The sequence below is a fragment of the Onychostoma macrolepis genome, chromosome 25 (genome assembly GCF_012432095.1).
Source record: "Onychostoma macrolepis isolate SWU-2019 chromosome 25, ASM1243209v1, whole genome shotgun sequence".
Classification (NCBI taxonomy): domain Eukaryota; kingdom Metazoa; phylum Chordata; class Actinopteri; order Cypriniformes; family Cyprinidae; genus Onychostoma; species Onychostoma macrolepis.
In genome coordinates, this window is record NC_081179.1 from 9,392,797 (window position 1) to 9,409,587 (window position 16,791).

At 41.0% G+C, this 16,791-nt stretch overlaps 1 protein-coding gene across 1 annotated transcript; it reads right to left on the bottom strand.

Moving 5' to 3' along the window:
* Window positions 1-11,204: 11,204 nt before the first annotated feature.
* Window positions 11,205-15,933, bottom strand: LOC131534791 (monocyte chemotactic protein 1B-like). Its single transcript, XM_058767820.1, has 4 exons — window positions 15,647-15,933; window positions 11,924-12,044; window positions 11,558-11,678; window positions 11,205-11,462 (listed from the first exon to the last, which is right to left on the bottom strand). The coding sequence occupies exons 2-4, from the start codon at window positions 11,976-11,978 to the stop codon at window positions 11,333-11,335; spliced, it is 306 nt and encodes a 101-aa protein (XP_058623803.1). The 5' UTR covers window positions 11,979-12,044; window positions 15,647-15,933; the 3' UTR covers window positions 11,205-11,332.
* Window positions 15,934-16,791: the final 858 nt, after the last annotated feature.

Genomic DNA, 16,791 nt, shown 5'->3' on the forward strand with positions numbered 1-16,791 from the left:
GCACAGCAGGGGCTACACGTTGTCCCAAAGGGCAGGACTCTCCACTCATGTACATCTGGGGGCCTCTCTGTTTCACAGTCTCTCCATAAAAACCGTAGTAGGGGGCAGTCTTCAGGGAGCAGGCGGATCTGGTGAAACATAGCTTTTATGTCTCCGCTCACTGCTACAGGATACTGGCGGAAACGCAGGAGCACACCCAGCAGTGTAGGCCCCAGGGTAGGTCCTGGCAGGAGGTAGTGGTTAAGAACGGTCCCCTGGAACTCAAAGGAGCAGTTAAAGACCACCCGAGATTTGTTATTGTGATGTACAATGTGGTGTGGTACATACCAAGATTCAGTAGAGCTATGAATCTCTTGAGTCAGCTTTACCACATAACCAGAATCTATCAACCTCTTGATCTCCTGGTTGTATTTGAGTGCCAGGTCAGGATTCTTAGCTAGCTTACGCTCAGTGGACCTCAGAAGGCCTTTAACTACTTCAGAGGAGACATGCATCTGTGGGAAGTCCTTCTTCCTGAGCAGGGGTGGCATATCGCTCTACACCATCCACAGGTACTCTGATGGTCTTGGCCTCTAACATGGCTATGGCCTCTTGGTCCTCCTTTGAGCGTGTGACCTCCTTCCCAGGTCTATGAAGAGGAGCATCTAGTTGCCACAGGCGCTGTACATCCTGTTGAAGGGCAATGGCGGGAGAAAGGCATGATATGTTCAGGCAGTGCGCCTCCCTTGCTGTGTGGGCATACTGCAGCTCGGACCCTGGATGGCCCACCCGAGCTTGGTGCAGGCGGCGACAGGTCCTTGGGCTGAACCTCGCAGGATAGAACAAACAGGAGTTATGAGATGAGCATTGTCAGAACCGATTAACACAAGTGGCTGAATCTGATTGAATCCTTCAAGCTGCACTCGCTGTAGGTGGTGATACTTCTCCTTTAGGAGCTCCACTGGGCATGACTGTTCAGCTAGGCTGAGTTGTTGGGCGGTGAAGGCGCGTTATCTTGTAACGTATTTTCGGCTTAGCCTTTGGGGACACATGGAAAGAAACATAGCCTCCTTTAATATGGATCACATCTTGACGAATAGTGCGCAGAGACAGAGTTTCCTCCTCCTGGATTAAGCCTAACAACTTAACAGCAGCAGGGAGTATAATAGTTTTCTCTGAGCCATCATCAAGAAGAGCATATGTGTCCAGAGATTTCCTTTGATAGTGTAACTGGATGGGCACAACCTTAAGCATTACACGGCTAGAGTGGCTAATAGGAGCCAAAAACACTCGGCTGGTGCTCACTGTTAGGATATTCGGGTCCCTCCTCTTCGCTTCAGCCAGATCATGAAGCACTAATAAGTGCTGTTCTCCACAGGTGCTGCACATCTTCTTAAGAGTGCACTGCTCGGGGGTATGTTTACGGCCACAGCGCCAACATTTGGATTTTTCTTTCATCCAAGAAGCTACAGCTTTGAGGTCTAACTTCTTAAAATCTACACAGCCGCTGAGGTAGTGCTCTGTCCCTTCACAGTATGGGCAATATGGTTTAAACTGCTTCTTCTTAGAGGAGGGAGAAGGATTAGTAATTTGTGCCTTAGTGTCCATCTTTCGCTGTGTTTGAACGGGATCTGAGCCATAATAGATGGATGTAGACTTACTCTGTGCCCTGGACCCTGCATAGGCTCTGTGGTTGCCCCTCTCTGGGCGTGGTCTGTCTGAGGGCTGTGGCTGAATGGCTTGCTGTGATAACTGTAGAACTTGAGACTTGCGCTCCAGCCACCCGGAGAAGTCATACATATTGTAGGTGCAACTGCTACCAGTACGTATGATACCACGTGTGATGCAGTACTCAATGAAACTGTCTCTGTAGCTAGGCGGAAGCTTAGTGAGTAACCTGTCTACGTGTGAACCACACTGAAGCTCACTGGCTGCTACATCATCCATAGTACTGAGGAGGCCTACTAGGCTGGATACCGCCAGGGAGAAATCTTCAAAGGCTTGAGGGTCACCTGCCTTAATAGGAGAGCAGTTAAGTATAGCACTCAGTTCCCTCTGGACCAATTGCCTGGGTTGCCCATATCTCTGCTCCAAAGCTCTCATCGCACTAGTGTAGGGAGTGCGATCGTGAATATAGCGTCTGGCCACTTGTAGCACATGGGTGCTCTAACTGATCTATCAGAATGTGATATTTATACTCCTCTGTGAGATGAGCATGTGGCCCAAGTAGGCTGTCCAGTCCCTTCCTCAGTAATACAAAGTCACTCTCTCTGCCTGATTTAAATGTCACCAGTCTAGGCTTCGGGATGCCATATGAAGGCGCTAAGATCATCTCCATCATGTTTGGCTGGGTGACTTCAGCTGCGGAGGTATTGCGTCTTGTGCAGTAAATGCAGCAGGCAGTGAGGGGTAGGCAGAGGCCGATGGATAGGCAGCAGAGTAGTAGCGGTAGAATCAGGCGGTGGAGCTGCATAAAGCTGGCTATAATCTGCTGTGCTGATATCCCGGTGGTGGCTGATACAGTGACGCTGAGACTGCAGAAAAGTCGTGGGATTGTGCAGAGTGTACCTGGGTGGAGCTGCCTGGAGGCTGCGGGTGTTGGTACCTCTGACTGTATAGGGGGTCAGCTTGACGTGGTTCAAGCCTCCCAAACTGTACTGATTGGGCTACTTGATTGACAGGTTGTAGAGCAGGTTGAATCACGTAACTCATTCTGGGGGGCGGAGCAGGTAGCGTTGCCGGCTGAATACCTGGATGGGCCACAGGGATTCTCAGCTGTGGTGCAGGCTTTGGCGCAGGCCAATGTGCAGACTGACCTGCGGGCTGAAATGCAGTATTCACCCTGGGTGGCGGTACAGGCGGTGTCATGGTCGCGGGCTGAAATGCAGGTTGAGGTACTAGCACTGCGCCTGACTGCTGTACAGGTTGAGCTACCGGGTTCGATGACACCGGCACTGGCTGAATATTTGAAGTAGGTTGAATAATAGGGCTTAAAGGTAGTGGAGCTGACGTTGGTGCTGAATGGAGAATGGGGTTTGCATTTCGCAGTGGTGAAGATTCAGTAGGTTCTACTGGCCTTAAGAGGTTCACAGGCGTTGCAATGTCCTGCCTCACTGCTGGTGCCAGGACGTGTAGCTGATCAGTAGTATGGATGCTGCTCATGCCTGCACTGCTATGCTGTGGTGTTTGGAGTAGAGCAGGAAGCGAAGCGGCTCTATCTTGCTGTTGAGCATCACTCTGAGTAGGGAGAGGGCTGCATGACTTGCATGCTCTCTCCAGTTGTTCCACACGCTTAGTTAATGCACCACTGGTCTCCTTCATAGTGATTTGCATCTCATTCATTGTTTTCAGTACACTGCCCCAAACTGCCTCCATTCTCTTCCATTTCTTCTTCTCCTTATTCGTCTTCTCCTTATCAGATTCCTCTGAACTGCTACTGATTGATGACTCTGTCTCGTCTGGATTAGACAGGTCATGTTCATACTCCGCTAGATGCCCCGGAAGCTTTCTGCTCCTTCTTGGACGGGAACTATGCTTTGGACTATTCTCCTGATAAACTTCATCTTGTGGAGTCGCCATCTTGTTGACTCAGCCAATAAACATCCGGCTCGAAGGACCACTTGTAAGAGACCGTGTGCGTCTGGTCTGCGACTGATTATGGGTTGTTCGTCAACTGAGTCTTCCTCGGTCAGAAGGAATAGGCCAATCCAATGATGCAGTTTAAGAATTTATTAATAAAGAGTCGGGTACATGATGGTTTACAGGGGAATAATTAGGTGTTTGTAGGTGGGTGTATATGTGTGTGTGGTTATATATTAAGGACGCACACAGCACTCATACACACAAGAATCGCGTAGGATTAATAAAGGATGGCAATTCTGTGCACCGTGAATGATGCTCTTGTGTCACTGACTGGACCACACTAAAGTGAAAGCGCCTAGCAACTATGCAAACAAACAAAAAAACATGTGCATTATGGGTAACGTAGTCTATGTCAGGGCACGGACTTTTAACAGTATGAGTGTATGTGTGTGTGCATATGCTGCCGTGAACTCTTTTATATCTCAGGCTCCTCATGTATTGGAGTGAACCATTTACATAAAACATAGCTAAGAGACTTCATGACAAACAAAGACTTCATAAACATTTAAACACTGTGAACAATATTAAACACATACAAACTGTAAAGTAAAAACACAAGGGCCTGGACAAGATCTTCATGGTTTTGTGCAAAGCAAATCCGCATGACAGTGTCGTTATTGCAATGTGCAATTGAGATGTTTACATTGGCTTGTTGGGGTAATATTGCTGTCTGACAACAGAGTTTCCCTTCTGAACTAGAATAACAAGTCACCACTTGAAGTCATCTGCACAGAGCAGAAGAGGGTAACACTTTAGAGCACTGTTCCGTCGTTAATGAATAACTACACAGGAACACGTGACTAATGCACTATTAACATTGTAGTAACTACTATTATCTAACAAGAAATTCTGATTAACGGTTTATTAAGTAATAGCGCTAAGCTGAAACTGGTAGTTCACTATTAGCTACCCAATAACTACTATTTTTTTCATATATCCTGAGAACTCCTAAGAACTACTTTATACAGATTCATAATTAATGCGAATTATGCATAATGAATAATTAATTCTAATATGAAGATCATGGTAACCCACTAGTAATGACTCAAGTATTGCCAAATCCTTCTAAATGAACTACTAATTACTTGGATCAGTATTCTAAAGTGAAAATCATCATAACTTCCTAATATTGACTGATGTCATTGTGAGCTTTGGAGATATATGTAAGGTTTTGGATAGTAATGACTCAAGTGTTACTATATCCTTCTGAAGAAACTACTAATTACTTGGATCAGTATTCTAAAGTGAAAATCATCATAACTTCCTAATATTGACTGATGTCATTGTGAGCTTTGGAGATATATGTAAGGTTTTGGATAGTAATGACTCAAGTGTTACTACATCCTTCTGAAGAAACTACTAATTATTTGGATCAGTATTCTAAAGTGAAGATCACGGTAACCCACTAGTAATGGTTTAAGTGTTACCAAATCTAGCTAAATGAATTACTAACCAGGACCTTACAAATACCTCAAAAGTTTACAATGACTTCAGTAATTACTAGGGAGTTATCACGATCTTCACTTTAGAATACTGATCCAAAAAATTAGTAATTCCTTCTGAAGAATTTGGTAATACTTGAGTCATTACTACTGGGTTACCATGACCTTTACTTTAGAAGTAATAATACATTATGTATTATTCATATTAATTATCAACCTGTAGTAGTTCTTGGGGAGGTATGAAAAGTACCACATTCGACTAAGCACTATTACTTACTAATTAATTAATCAGAGTTGCTTGTTAGTTACTAGTAGTTAGAGTGATAATATTGCATTACTCATGTGTTCTTGTGTAGTTATTCATTAATGATGGAACAGTATTCTAAAGTGTTACCCAGAAGACCTCCAGGAACAGCACACACAATGCTTTTGGCATTTTTCAGACTTGGGAAAATTTGATCACTTACTTCCAGTGGCATGCACAAATTCTCAAGAGGCCAAGTGTGAGTATTGCAGGCCTTCTAGATCAGCATAAACGAGTATTTATTTATTATTTATTTTTTACCAATTATTGAAGTATCTACCTTTAGCTGCTGGTCCAGTAAGATCCCAGCCATTTCAGAGGAATCCTCACATTATAGTTATGTTCACACAGCAGTATGATTGTGCCGCATCAAGGTAAACAGAAATATCAAGAAATATGAAAAATCAGAAAAAAATAAGGTTCTCTCATCTATAATACTTTGGGAAAACTTTGCATAATATATAGTAATGTGTTCCAGCATAGTTTATCTTTGTCATAGAAAGTCTATCAGACTGAAAACCTCCACCATTCGATGGCAGTAAATGACTGCAGGACTGTACCATGAAGGACAGCATCTGGCACAGTTGCTGCTGGTCCAGTAGTAAGATGTCACCAGTTTCAGACGAAAAAAAAAAGTAATGTGTATAAAAGACATAAAATGTCTTTTTGAAACATTTACAGTCATATACTGTATACTAAAAATGCTACTACAAGTATTTAATTAGTAAACTATCAGTATACCTATGAGTTCACTTTTAGTATAGTTGTAGTACAAGCTAAAAACTTTGATGTAAACTAGTTGTGTACTCAAAGTTTACTACTGTATACTTACCTAAAAGTATACTTTTCTATACTAGAAAGTGGGCCAATTTAGTCCCAAGGAGTATTGAAATAGTACACTTACAAGTATACTACTAGTACGCTGATATTTGTATACTTACTACATAAACTACTTAAAAATATACTTGTACTTTACTTAAGTATACTTAATAAAATAGACTTGAAATATACTACTTTTTGGTAAGGCTCTACATCTAGTAAATAAATATAAAACATTTTAAAAAAATCTAATAAATATAAAAAAGCAATATTCAGTGTTCAAATCCATTCCATTGTTAAATTGTTAGACAACAGAGATTTGTGCAAATCCTCGTAACATACAATTAATTTACTGTACTTTGAAGTATAGTCTCAGTAAACAACTAGTTTAGTAGTTTTATACTGCGAGTATACTCGTAAGTTTTCTTTAAGTGAACTTTACATTATATAGTGAAAGTGACATGACATAGAGCCAAGTATGGTGACCCATACTCGGAATTCGTGCTCTGCATTTAACCCATCAAAAGTGCACACACAGCAGTGAACACACACCCGGAGCAGTGGGCAGCCATTTATGCTGCGGCGCCCGGGGAGCAGTTGGGGGTTCGGTGCCTTGCTTGAGACTCGAACTTGCAACCTTTGGACTCTCTAACCATTAGGCCATGACTTAGTGCTGGTGAATTAGTTTTCATGCTGAAAGAAATCCCCCTTAGCTGATTCTCTGGACCAGTGACACCCTTTTCTAAGTACAAAACAGCACTGTCTTTGAACCTTCTTCCTCTTTATGTGGAGGTGGTTTTAAAAGTGCTAAAATAATGCATTTGACATAAATACTCTGCTTCTGTCCACAAAAGGCTTTCTATTAAAATGAGCTCCTACAGTTACCTTAAAAGCAGCCTATTGTTCTGCTGTGAATTCTTTTCATTCATTAGCATCTGTTTGGATGTAAGTGCATGCTTTGTGTTTAACTTTAATTCTAATATAAGTATTATATTACTTTGACTGCAACACCATAGAAATCTGTTGCTGTTTCAAATATGCATTGCATAGTTTAATGGACTGCTTTTTTGATGAAGGATTTCATTGTTTTGGCCATGATGGTCTAAACAACCCATAAAAGCGACCAGAAATGTTGCAGTTTCAAAAATTGGCCTGGTTTTATCAGTTTGTAATTAAGGTTTGTAATAAATAAACTAGATGAAAGTGTTGTATTATGATGCAGATTGTACATAATGAGCATAACAGATCAATCACTATTTTTTATTCTTGAAGTATGAGCTGACTGGGAATATGTAAGATTATGTATTAATATCACCATCAGAAGACACCTTTAGAATCATCTTAAATCATTTTAATGTCCATAAAACACTACAATACAACTTCAAATATAAATATACAGAAAACTTTGGACAATAAAACAAAGGAAATCTATATCAACTTCTATATACAATATTCTCTGTATTAATATAAGCAATAATAAAATAGCTACTTTAAAGTTTAAATCAGATCTTTAAGGGTTATTACTGACATACAGATCATGAGATCAACACATTTTATTAATATACATTACAACATTTCCATGTTAACACTCTGAAATCTTACAGTACAATACTGAAGATTTATTTTACAGCTGTACTCATATATGCGGGGTGTGTGTGTGTATCTGTGGGTGAAGAAAATTTCATTTACTTGAAATTGAAGCACTTTTCTTGTCTATGTAGTTTATGGCCCGCTGGACCCAGTTATATTCAGGGCTCACACAGATTTGTGTCTTCCTAGGAAGTGTTACAAACCTACAGCAGATTACAGTAAAAAGCATTTAAACTAAATGAATGTGAGTAAACACTAAATATTAGCAGCAATATACTGTAGGTGAACATCTAAAAATATATAGGGATACTCACACAATGTTTTTGTGGGGCAATTGCTGCTTGTCCAGAAATAAGACTCGAGCAGTTTCCGAGGTATTCTGATATTGATTTCATTAAAGCAGCCATCTGAACTGCTAAAGAGCCTGAGCAAGTCAAGGGTTCACTAGTAAAATGTGATTCAACACATTATATATACAGAGTGAAGAAATTATATCCAATATAGAGAGATAGAGAACTTAAAACTGTTTTATGTAAATGAAAATTGTCCTCTACAACCATGATAAGGTGTGTGGATAGGTGGAGGATTGGGTGGTGCATCTTCCTTTGGCAGGATGGAAGAACTGGTTGCTGGGATGGGCATGGAATTTGAGGGGTGATATTATGAGACTGGCCGGGGATCAGTGGGCTGGACTGCTGGGATGAGGTAGGTAGGGGAGAGTGAAGGACGGTCGATTGTGGTGAGAGTTGCTTGTCTTGTCACACCAGCTCTGTTAATGAAGAGACAGAAACAAAAAAACATTTAAAAAGAGATTATTGCAGTTTAAAAGTGGAAACACTATCATTTTGGCTACTTATGTTGCATTTTCAATGAAAAATCTCAAGTTTTTGTCTTCATCCGAGACTCCTCTGAGCAGAATTGTACAAATACTCAAAGACAAGATTGTGCTTCAGAAGACAGCAGATGTTACACTACAGTGTCAGCCTATTACAATGCCCTATATTCTGTGGAACATGAAATTTGGATTGTATCTTACTATTAAAATATATTCACCAGAGATTTCATCAGTTTTTATTCTTCAGGTTTTAAATACAGAGCAAGTAATAGTTATCCAATATTTTCAGAAAGAATTGATTAATTATCAAAATAAAGGGAAAAGTGTGAATATGGAGCCTTTGCTTTACAACCAAAAATGTGACATTAAGCAGCTGAAGTAAAATGCAGAGCACTGCACAGTATCAGAAACAGTAATGAAGTCTTCATGAAGGTCTTCATTCTCCAGGTATACGTCAAGAGAAGAATATGTGGTGAAATGTCAGCAAGAGATGAATTAGTTTTCGTGTTGAAAGAAATCCCCTTGTTGATTCTCTGAGTCTGTAACACAATCTTTTCGTAGAAAAGTAGAAAGCATTCATCTCTGAACCCTCCAATTCCTCTTTATTTGGCGTAGCTGTTAGGTGCTAAAAATGCATTAGAGAAAATGCAGCTCATTGCATCTCACACAGGAAATACCCTACTTCTATATCAGAATAGGCACTTTAAAAAAGATCTAGTGGTCTGTTGGTGAACCCGAGTATTGTTAATTCGTTAGCGTCTTTAACTTTTAAGATAAAACGTTTGATGAAAGCGAAAGTGTTTCTAAGAGAGTGAATTGTGGGAAGTGCATGGTGTTCCAGCTACACCTTGAAAGGAAATGAAAATTATTTCTATTTTTATCCACTTACAGTTTTACTAAGGACATGCGAGTTTGTCACATAAATGTAGCCAAAAACAAACAAATACCTAACTAAAAACAACAGAAACCTTCACAGATTTCGTAATGGTTTTATTGGTTATAATGGGAATTGAATTGGTTTTATTGGTTTTAAAATTGGTTTTCTCTACTGGTAATTTGTTGCCTTCTATTAGTGGCTTGTTAAAACCACTATCCTAATGGAATGTGGCCCAAAATACACTACAGGAAACATTTTTAATGGTTTTAATGGTTAATAATTGATGGTTTGTAATGATTGTAATGGAATTTATAGAGGAAACCGTTATAATTTCTGGGATGATTTCTATAGTTTTTTTTCAGCAGAATCGTCTACGTTTGTGGTATTGCTATGTTTACATAGTTGGTTACCTAAAGTGTACATATAAGTACCTAAAAGGTACAAAATTGTGCCTTTTAAGAAGGTACCACCCCAGTGACCGAGTTTACATGAAAACCTAGATCATTTCACGTACTTACAGGCAGCTTAATCCATGGCAAAGTTTCTGTTAAAGTAACGGTTTCGGTTCAAATTTTGGCCATATACTCAAAACTACTAATATTACTAATATTAATTTTGAATTGCACCTTGACATCTGGGTCTGAGGTGCTGAGATTCTCATTGGCTGCTTTAGGATACCAGTATGGACCCTTTAGGTAAGGTGTACTTTTTGAAATACCGACCCAGTGACCGCTGTCTTACCTTTACCTCTGAGAGTGAATCCACAAAAGCATCCTTTTCTTATAATAATAGCTGCTATATATGTTTAAGACTCATTTGTACTGAGAGAGAAAATTAGTAGGTGTGATAAATACTACATTAATGAAATAATTGATATGTTATCATTGTATATAATACTTAAAAAATATTTCTGCCAGGACCACTATCGTCAAATGATAGACACTTAGCATACAGTTTGGTTTGGCGGTATGGTTCTGTTCTGGGCAAAAACTCCCTGCCCATCCATGCAGCCTGTCATGAATGAGCAATAATAATAATACCTCCAAGGGTTAACAGAACAGAACCAAGCAGATCAGTAATGTACTTAATTTCATTTAGTGTAACACATTACTCAAGATTAGGGAGTCTGATTCAACAGGAATATCAGAAGCCAAGTCCTGACTGTGGTGAAAGGAGGAGTTGGGGATGGAGGAGGGTAATTGCTCCTGAGCAAGCAAAAGCTGCTGAATAATACTGAATAGCGCTTATGTAGTTATGTCGTCATAGGTGTCGTATTCCAATAGGTAGATGTGATCAGCTGAGAGTCAGCTGATGCAAGCTTGACTCACGTGACCTGCCAGAAGTAAAGCTATACGCTTGATTATTACTAATGGAAAATATTACTAATTAATCAACTGGAAAACCTGCTTTTGTCAGTTTGTAATTCAAAGTATCGTATTATGATGCAGATTGTACATCACAACCACAACAGATCAATCACTACTTTTGAAATACACAATACATTTTTAAAATACCCAACACAGCAAAAATGAGCTGAAAAAAAATAAAAAAAATAATCACTATTTGAATCCGCTAAGATTATGAAAGATCTCCATCAGAGGACAACTTTAGAAATTCACTTTTATTATAAAAAAAAAAGACATGTTAAAGTCCACAAAACACAATGCAAATTCACATTTATTTGAATACAGAAAACTGCTTTTGATGCAGCTACAAATGTAATTTAAACAAATGAAATATTAATAACATTTATTCTAATAAAAGCATGATAAATGATCTATCTACAGAAATAGAGTAATAATTATGAACATTTTCCCCATTAAATACTGAACAAGATACAGTATTTATACTGTAGTGCTTAGAGTCTTCGCTGTAGTAGCTGTTGTTGTTCTGCTGTTCACTTTTGCAATATGGCTGTTCACCCAGCTGGTGTTTGGATTCATACAGAACTCCCTTCCAGCAGCTGTCCGAAACCTGGGGCCAAAAACCATCAAGACAACTAGTAAGTAAAAGATTTTACTGAATGGACTCATTCAGTTTGGCTCTGAAACTCTTTAGAGGACGCTTACACAATAGCTGACATGGGACAGTTGCTTTCGGTCCGGTAAAAAGACACCACCAGTTTCAGAGGAATTTTCTTTTTATAAAACTGGAAACAGCATGTTGATCGTGCTTCAAGTGCGTTAGGAGCTGAAAGAATTTAATACGTATTAGAACTAGTGTCAAAAAGTTTACCTTTTAAAAAAAGTAAACTTAATATACATTTATTACACATTCAGCATTTAAATAAATGCATGGACACGCAAAAATGTTGACAGAATTAATAGATTGAATTAAACACTGTCAAATGTTTCCTGAAATGAACTGCATTGTAACAGTACAAGTAACCTGAGTGGTCATTGCATTGAAGTACATAATGTCAAGTCACTACCCACCACATGAAGTCAGCTGAATAGAGCGGAGCAGCAACAGAGACATCAGGATCCTCATTCTTCAGGAGTATCTGCTCACACAAAATCTGGTCTAAAAGCGTGCGCTGAATGAGTTGCTTGGTCCCTGTTATATAGTGAAGAAGAGAGAAGTTTCTTGGAGAATACATTCACAGAACTTTGAAGCAACACTGAATGAGGATCCATATCTGTTCCCTTTTTTGTTGTTGTGTCTGTTACTGTTACGGGGCTGATGAGACATGAGACGTGCGGATCCATATGCAGACTTTTATTTACCAGAGACGTGGTCAAACAGGCAGGGTCGAACAATGGCAGACAGGTATATAAAGGCAATGCAAAGAGTTAACAGAGACAAGCGTGGGTCGACGATCGGCAAACAGTATCCAAAGGGGTAATCCAAAAACGTCAGCGATGGTTCAGGCAGGGGAAAACACAATCCGACAAAGGCTAGGCAAGGCAAGGAAAACTAACGGGGCTCTGTAGGGCAGCGATAATGCATACAATACTCGGCAGTGACGGAAAGAAGGTCCAGGGTTGAAATAGGGTATGTGATCAGTGTGTGCGTAGGATCAGGTGTGCGGGTGATTGGGGCAATGAGTGATTGGTGACAGCTGTGATCAGTAATGGATGATGGGAAATGTAGTTAGATGGTGAAGTGCCAGAGTCCATGTGATGAGCGGGTGACCTCTAGTAGTGAGTGAACGGAAGTGCAGACCAGATTCGTGACAGAGCCCCCCCCCCAAAGAGCGGCTTCCAGACGCTCCACACAGTCTATAATCCAGGAGGGAGGTGGAGCGGAGGGCGGAACAGGGGGAGGGATGGAGGGCCAGGTCCTTGTGGAAGCGGAGTGATCTGGGACCGAGGTAGAGCCGGCAGAACAGGAAGCCAGGGCAGAGTGCACGGGACTGGAGCCCACCCGGGTGAAACAGACGGGACACAAGCCCACCAGGGCGGAGCAGGCAGAGCAGGAGCCCACCAGAGTGGAGCAGGCAGAGCAGGAGCCCACCAGGGCGGAGCGGACAGGGCAGACGGAGCAGGAGCCCACCAGGGCAGAGCAGACGGAGCAGGAGCCCATAGAAAGGAGAGAGAACATGCACGGACCCAAGGACCGAGGCAGGGAACACAGAAAGTTCATAGACGGAGTCAATAGCCGTGACAGGACAGAACGAGAGTTCATTGACGGCCTCCATAGCCGTGACAGGACAGAACGAAAGTTCATTGACGGCCTCCATAGCCGTGACAGGACAGAACGAGAGTTCATTGGCGGCCTCCATAGCCATGACAGGACAGAACAAGAGTTCAACGATGGATACCGCTGACACCTCTGGAGGTTCTGCAGCAGCTGCCGCCACCTCTGGAGGCTCTACAGCAGTAACCTCAGGACACAGGGAGAGTTTAGTAACGGTCTCTTCAAACGCAACACAACAGGTTGGGAGTACATTACTGGGCGCCACCACCATACAAGGGGCCGACGCAAACCCCGCTGCTTCTGGAGGTTCTGTAGCGTGGACCGCCACCTCTGGAGAAGCTACAGCGGGCGCCACCACCTCGGGCAGTTCTGCGGCGGTGTACGCAGCCCAAACGCAACACAAAGCGATTCCCATCCGGGGAAGTGCCTCAGACAGGGGAATATGCATAAGAACAGGAGGGTTAGAGTGAGTTGGTTTGGGGAAACCAGCCGTGCGTGTAGACACCAGCGGTACATCCCTCAAACTAGACATCAAACTGGGACTGTGGAAGACTGACCTTGATGATCTGGGTGTGTCAGCCCGGACGTGCTGTGACTCTGGACGGGCAGCGGTGACGTGCTGTGACTCTGGACGGGCAGCGGTGACCAATTGTAACTTGATTTGACTCTCTGACATTAACTATGACTTGACTTAGCTTGTGAAGATCAGCTGTGTCTTAGCTTGATTCGTGAAGATCAGCTGTGTCTTGGCTTGATTCGTGAAGATCAGCTGTGTCTTGGCTTGATTCGTGAAGATCAGCTGTGTCTTGGCTTGATTCGTGAAGATCAGCTGTGTCTTGGCTTGATTCGTGAAGATCAGCGGTAACTTGACTGGATTCATGAAAATCAACGGTGACTTGACTTGGCTCTTTAAGATCGACTGTGACTTGACCTGGCTCATTACTGGCAGCAAGAACATGACGGGGTGTTGTTGTGGCCGCCATTTTGTGAGCGTGCTCCTGCGCGGTTGTGATCATACAATTGTGTGCGGTGTCGCGTTCCTCCGCAACACCCACAGTGAACGATGAACCCACAGTCAGTAGAGCATAATCCATAAAATCCCTTAGAGACGAACGGGGACCTTCAAGGGTTAATGATTTGAGCGGCTGGTTAATGCCCTCACAAAAGAAATCTATGAGCACACAGTCCGGCAGATCAGAAAAATATGCGAGCTCCAAGTACTCCTGTACATAATCCTCGAGCGATCGCAAGCCCTGCTCTAGGGTTAATAACAGTCTTGCAGTGTCCATACCTGGCCAATATCCACCTGAAAAGCCGCTGGATCCTTGTGTGGCCGAGTATTCTGTTACGGGGCTGATGAGACATGAGACGTGCGGATCCATATGCAGACTTTTATTTACCAGAGACGAACAATGGCAGACAGGTATATAAAGGCAATGCAAAGAGTTAACAGAGACAAGCGTGGGTCGACGATCGGTGAACAGTATCCAAAGGGGCAAGACAGGAGAGGTAATCCAAAACGTCAGCGATGGTTCAGGCAGGGGAAAACACAATCCGACAAAGGCTAGGCAAGGCAAACTAACAGGGCTCTGTAGGGCAGCAATAATGCATACAATACTCGGCAGTGACGGAAAGAAGGTCCAGGGTTGAAATAGGGTATGTGATCAGTGTGTGCGTAGGATCAGGTGTGCGGGTGATTGGTGCAATGAGTGATTGGTGACAGCTGTGATCAGTAATGGATGATGGGAAATGTAGTTAGATGGTGAAGTGCCAGAGTCCATGTGATGAACGGGTGACCTCTAGTGGTGAGTGAACGGAAGTGCAGACCAGATTCGTGACAGTTACTACTTTTCATTATTGTAAAAATAATGTTTTTCCTGAAAGGACAGACCATCTTGCTAGACATAAAGTAGGGAGTTTGGTAATATAATTTGATAATATATTTTGGTAGTATAATTTGGTATGTATTCATATATATTCAATTATATTATTATTTTAATTTATATATTCATATATATTCAAATAATAATATAATTGATGCAAACTCATTGTTGTTCCAAACCTGTATGAGATTCTTTCTTCTGTGGAATTCAAAGGGACATATTATTAATAAATGAAGGAATTAATGAATGTGACTAATGATGGTGATCAGTAGCCACTGCATAAACTGTTCAGACTAGTCTCACAAATTAGTCTATTATCTTTTTTTCTTTAAGATTGGTCATAACATTTTTAAGTCACTCACATAAAAATATACATTGGTCTAATTTGAATCAGAAAAGTATGACTGATTGCTGAAAATGTACTCCTCCTCAGCAGTGATGGGAATAACGGTGTTATAAATAAACGGCGTTACTAACGGCGTTATTTTTTTCAGTAACGAGTAATCAAACGAATTACTGTTTCCCCATTACAACGCCGTTACCGTTACTGACAATAAAATGAGGCGTTACTATATTATATTAGAATTTTATTTTTCAGTTCATCTGAATGGATGCGTCTAGCTGTATTTGACGTACCATAAACTCTAGTGTGAAGGCGCACAGCTCGCCGTCGCTTTCTCTCACATACACGCACGCAAAGAAAGATACAGAGCAAGAGAGTCTTTCATAACATGCAGAATTGACGCGCTACATGTAAACGATATTCTTTGTTGTATTTTCCTGTCAAAATAACGGAGTTCCTTTGGAATTCTTCAGCTTTTAAGAACTGCCGGTTTCTCTGGTAGTGGGCGGAACTAATGCGCAAAGGACAATCTCATTGGCTGGCGCTCACCTATTATCGTCCCTGTTTTGATTTCAGCAAATCAATTCGAGCAAAGGCAGACAACGTGATTAATATTCATGAACCCAGCAGCTCATTAATCCTTAGTGCGTTTTATATTTATGACAAATATGCATTCATACTTGGTTATTCTAATTACTAAAGTTCTATCATCATATAATATTATATAATGCTTCACTGACTGATGCTAAGTGTCAGTAGATAAATAGTGTAGATTAATGTACAATGTTTTATAATAATAATTTATTCTTATTTAATTTAACATATAATATTGGGGGCATCCAAAGTTATTTGACATTTGAACATTTTTTTTTTTTTTAAAGTAACGCAATAGTTACTTTCCCTGGTAATTAGTTACTTTTATAATGATGTAACTCAGTTACAAACTCAGTTACTATTTGTGAGAAGTAACTAGTAACTATAACTAATTACTTTTTTAAAGTAACGTGCCCAACACTGCTCCTCAGGCCATGTGTTATGTGTTTATTTCTTGAATTTTAGCACTACATCACTTGCTTACCAGTGCATCCTCTGCACTGCCATGGTCATGGTCGTTAACTTACTTTGTAAGAAAATAGCATCTTGAACATTCTGCACAACATTTTTATTTTTAGGTGGATTAAAGAAACCACGTGAATATTTTACAAGGGTAAGTATTCTGAGAAAAGACATTTCAGAGCATGCACAGAAGAACTTATTATAGCCTACTGAGTATAAGAGATATTTCTCCAACAGATATTCAAGTAAATGCATTACTGACGACCAACAAATGACCTAATTGAACCGTTTCTTTTTCTCATCCTCTTTCTACGTCTGTTTTAGTTCTCCTCAGTGTTATAAGGAAACAATTTATGTTTCCTTCAAGTTGTCTTACTCAGCA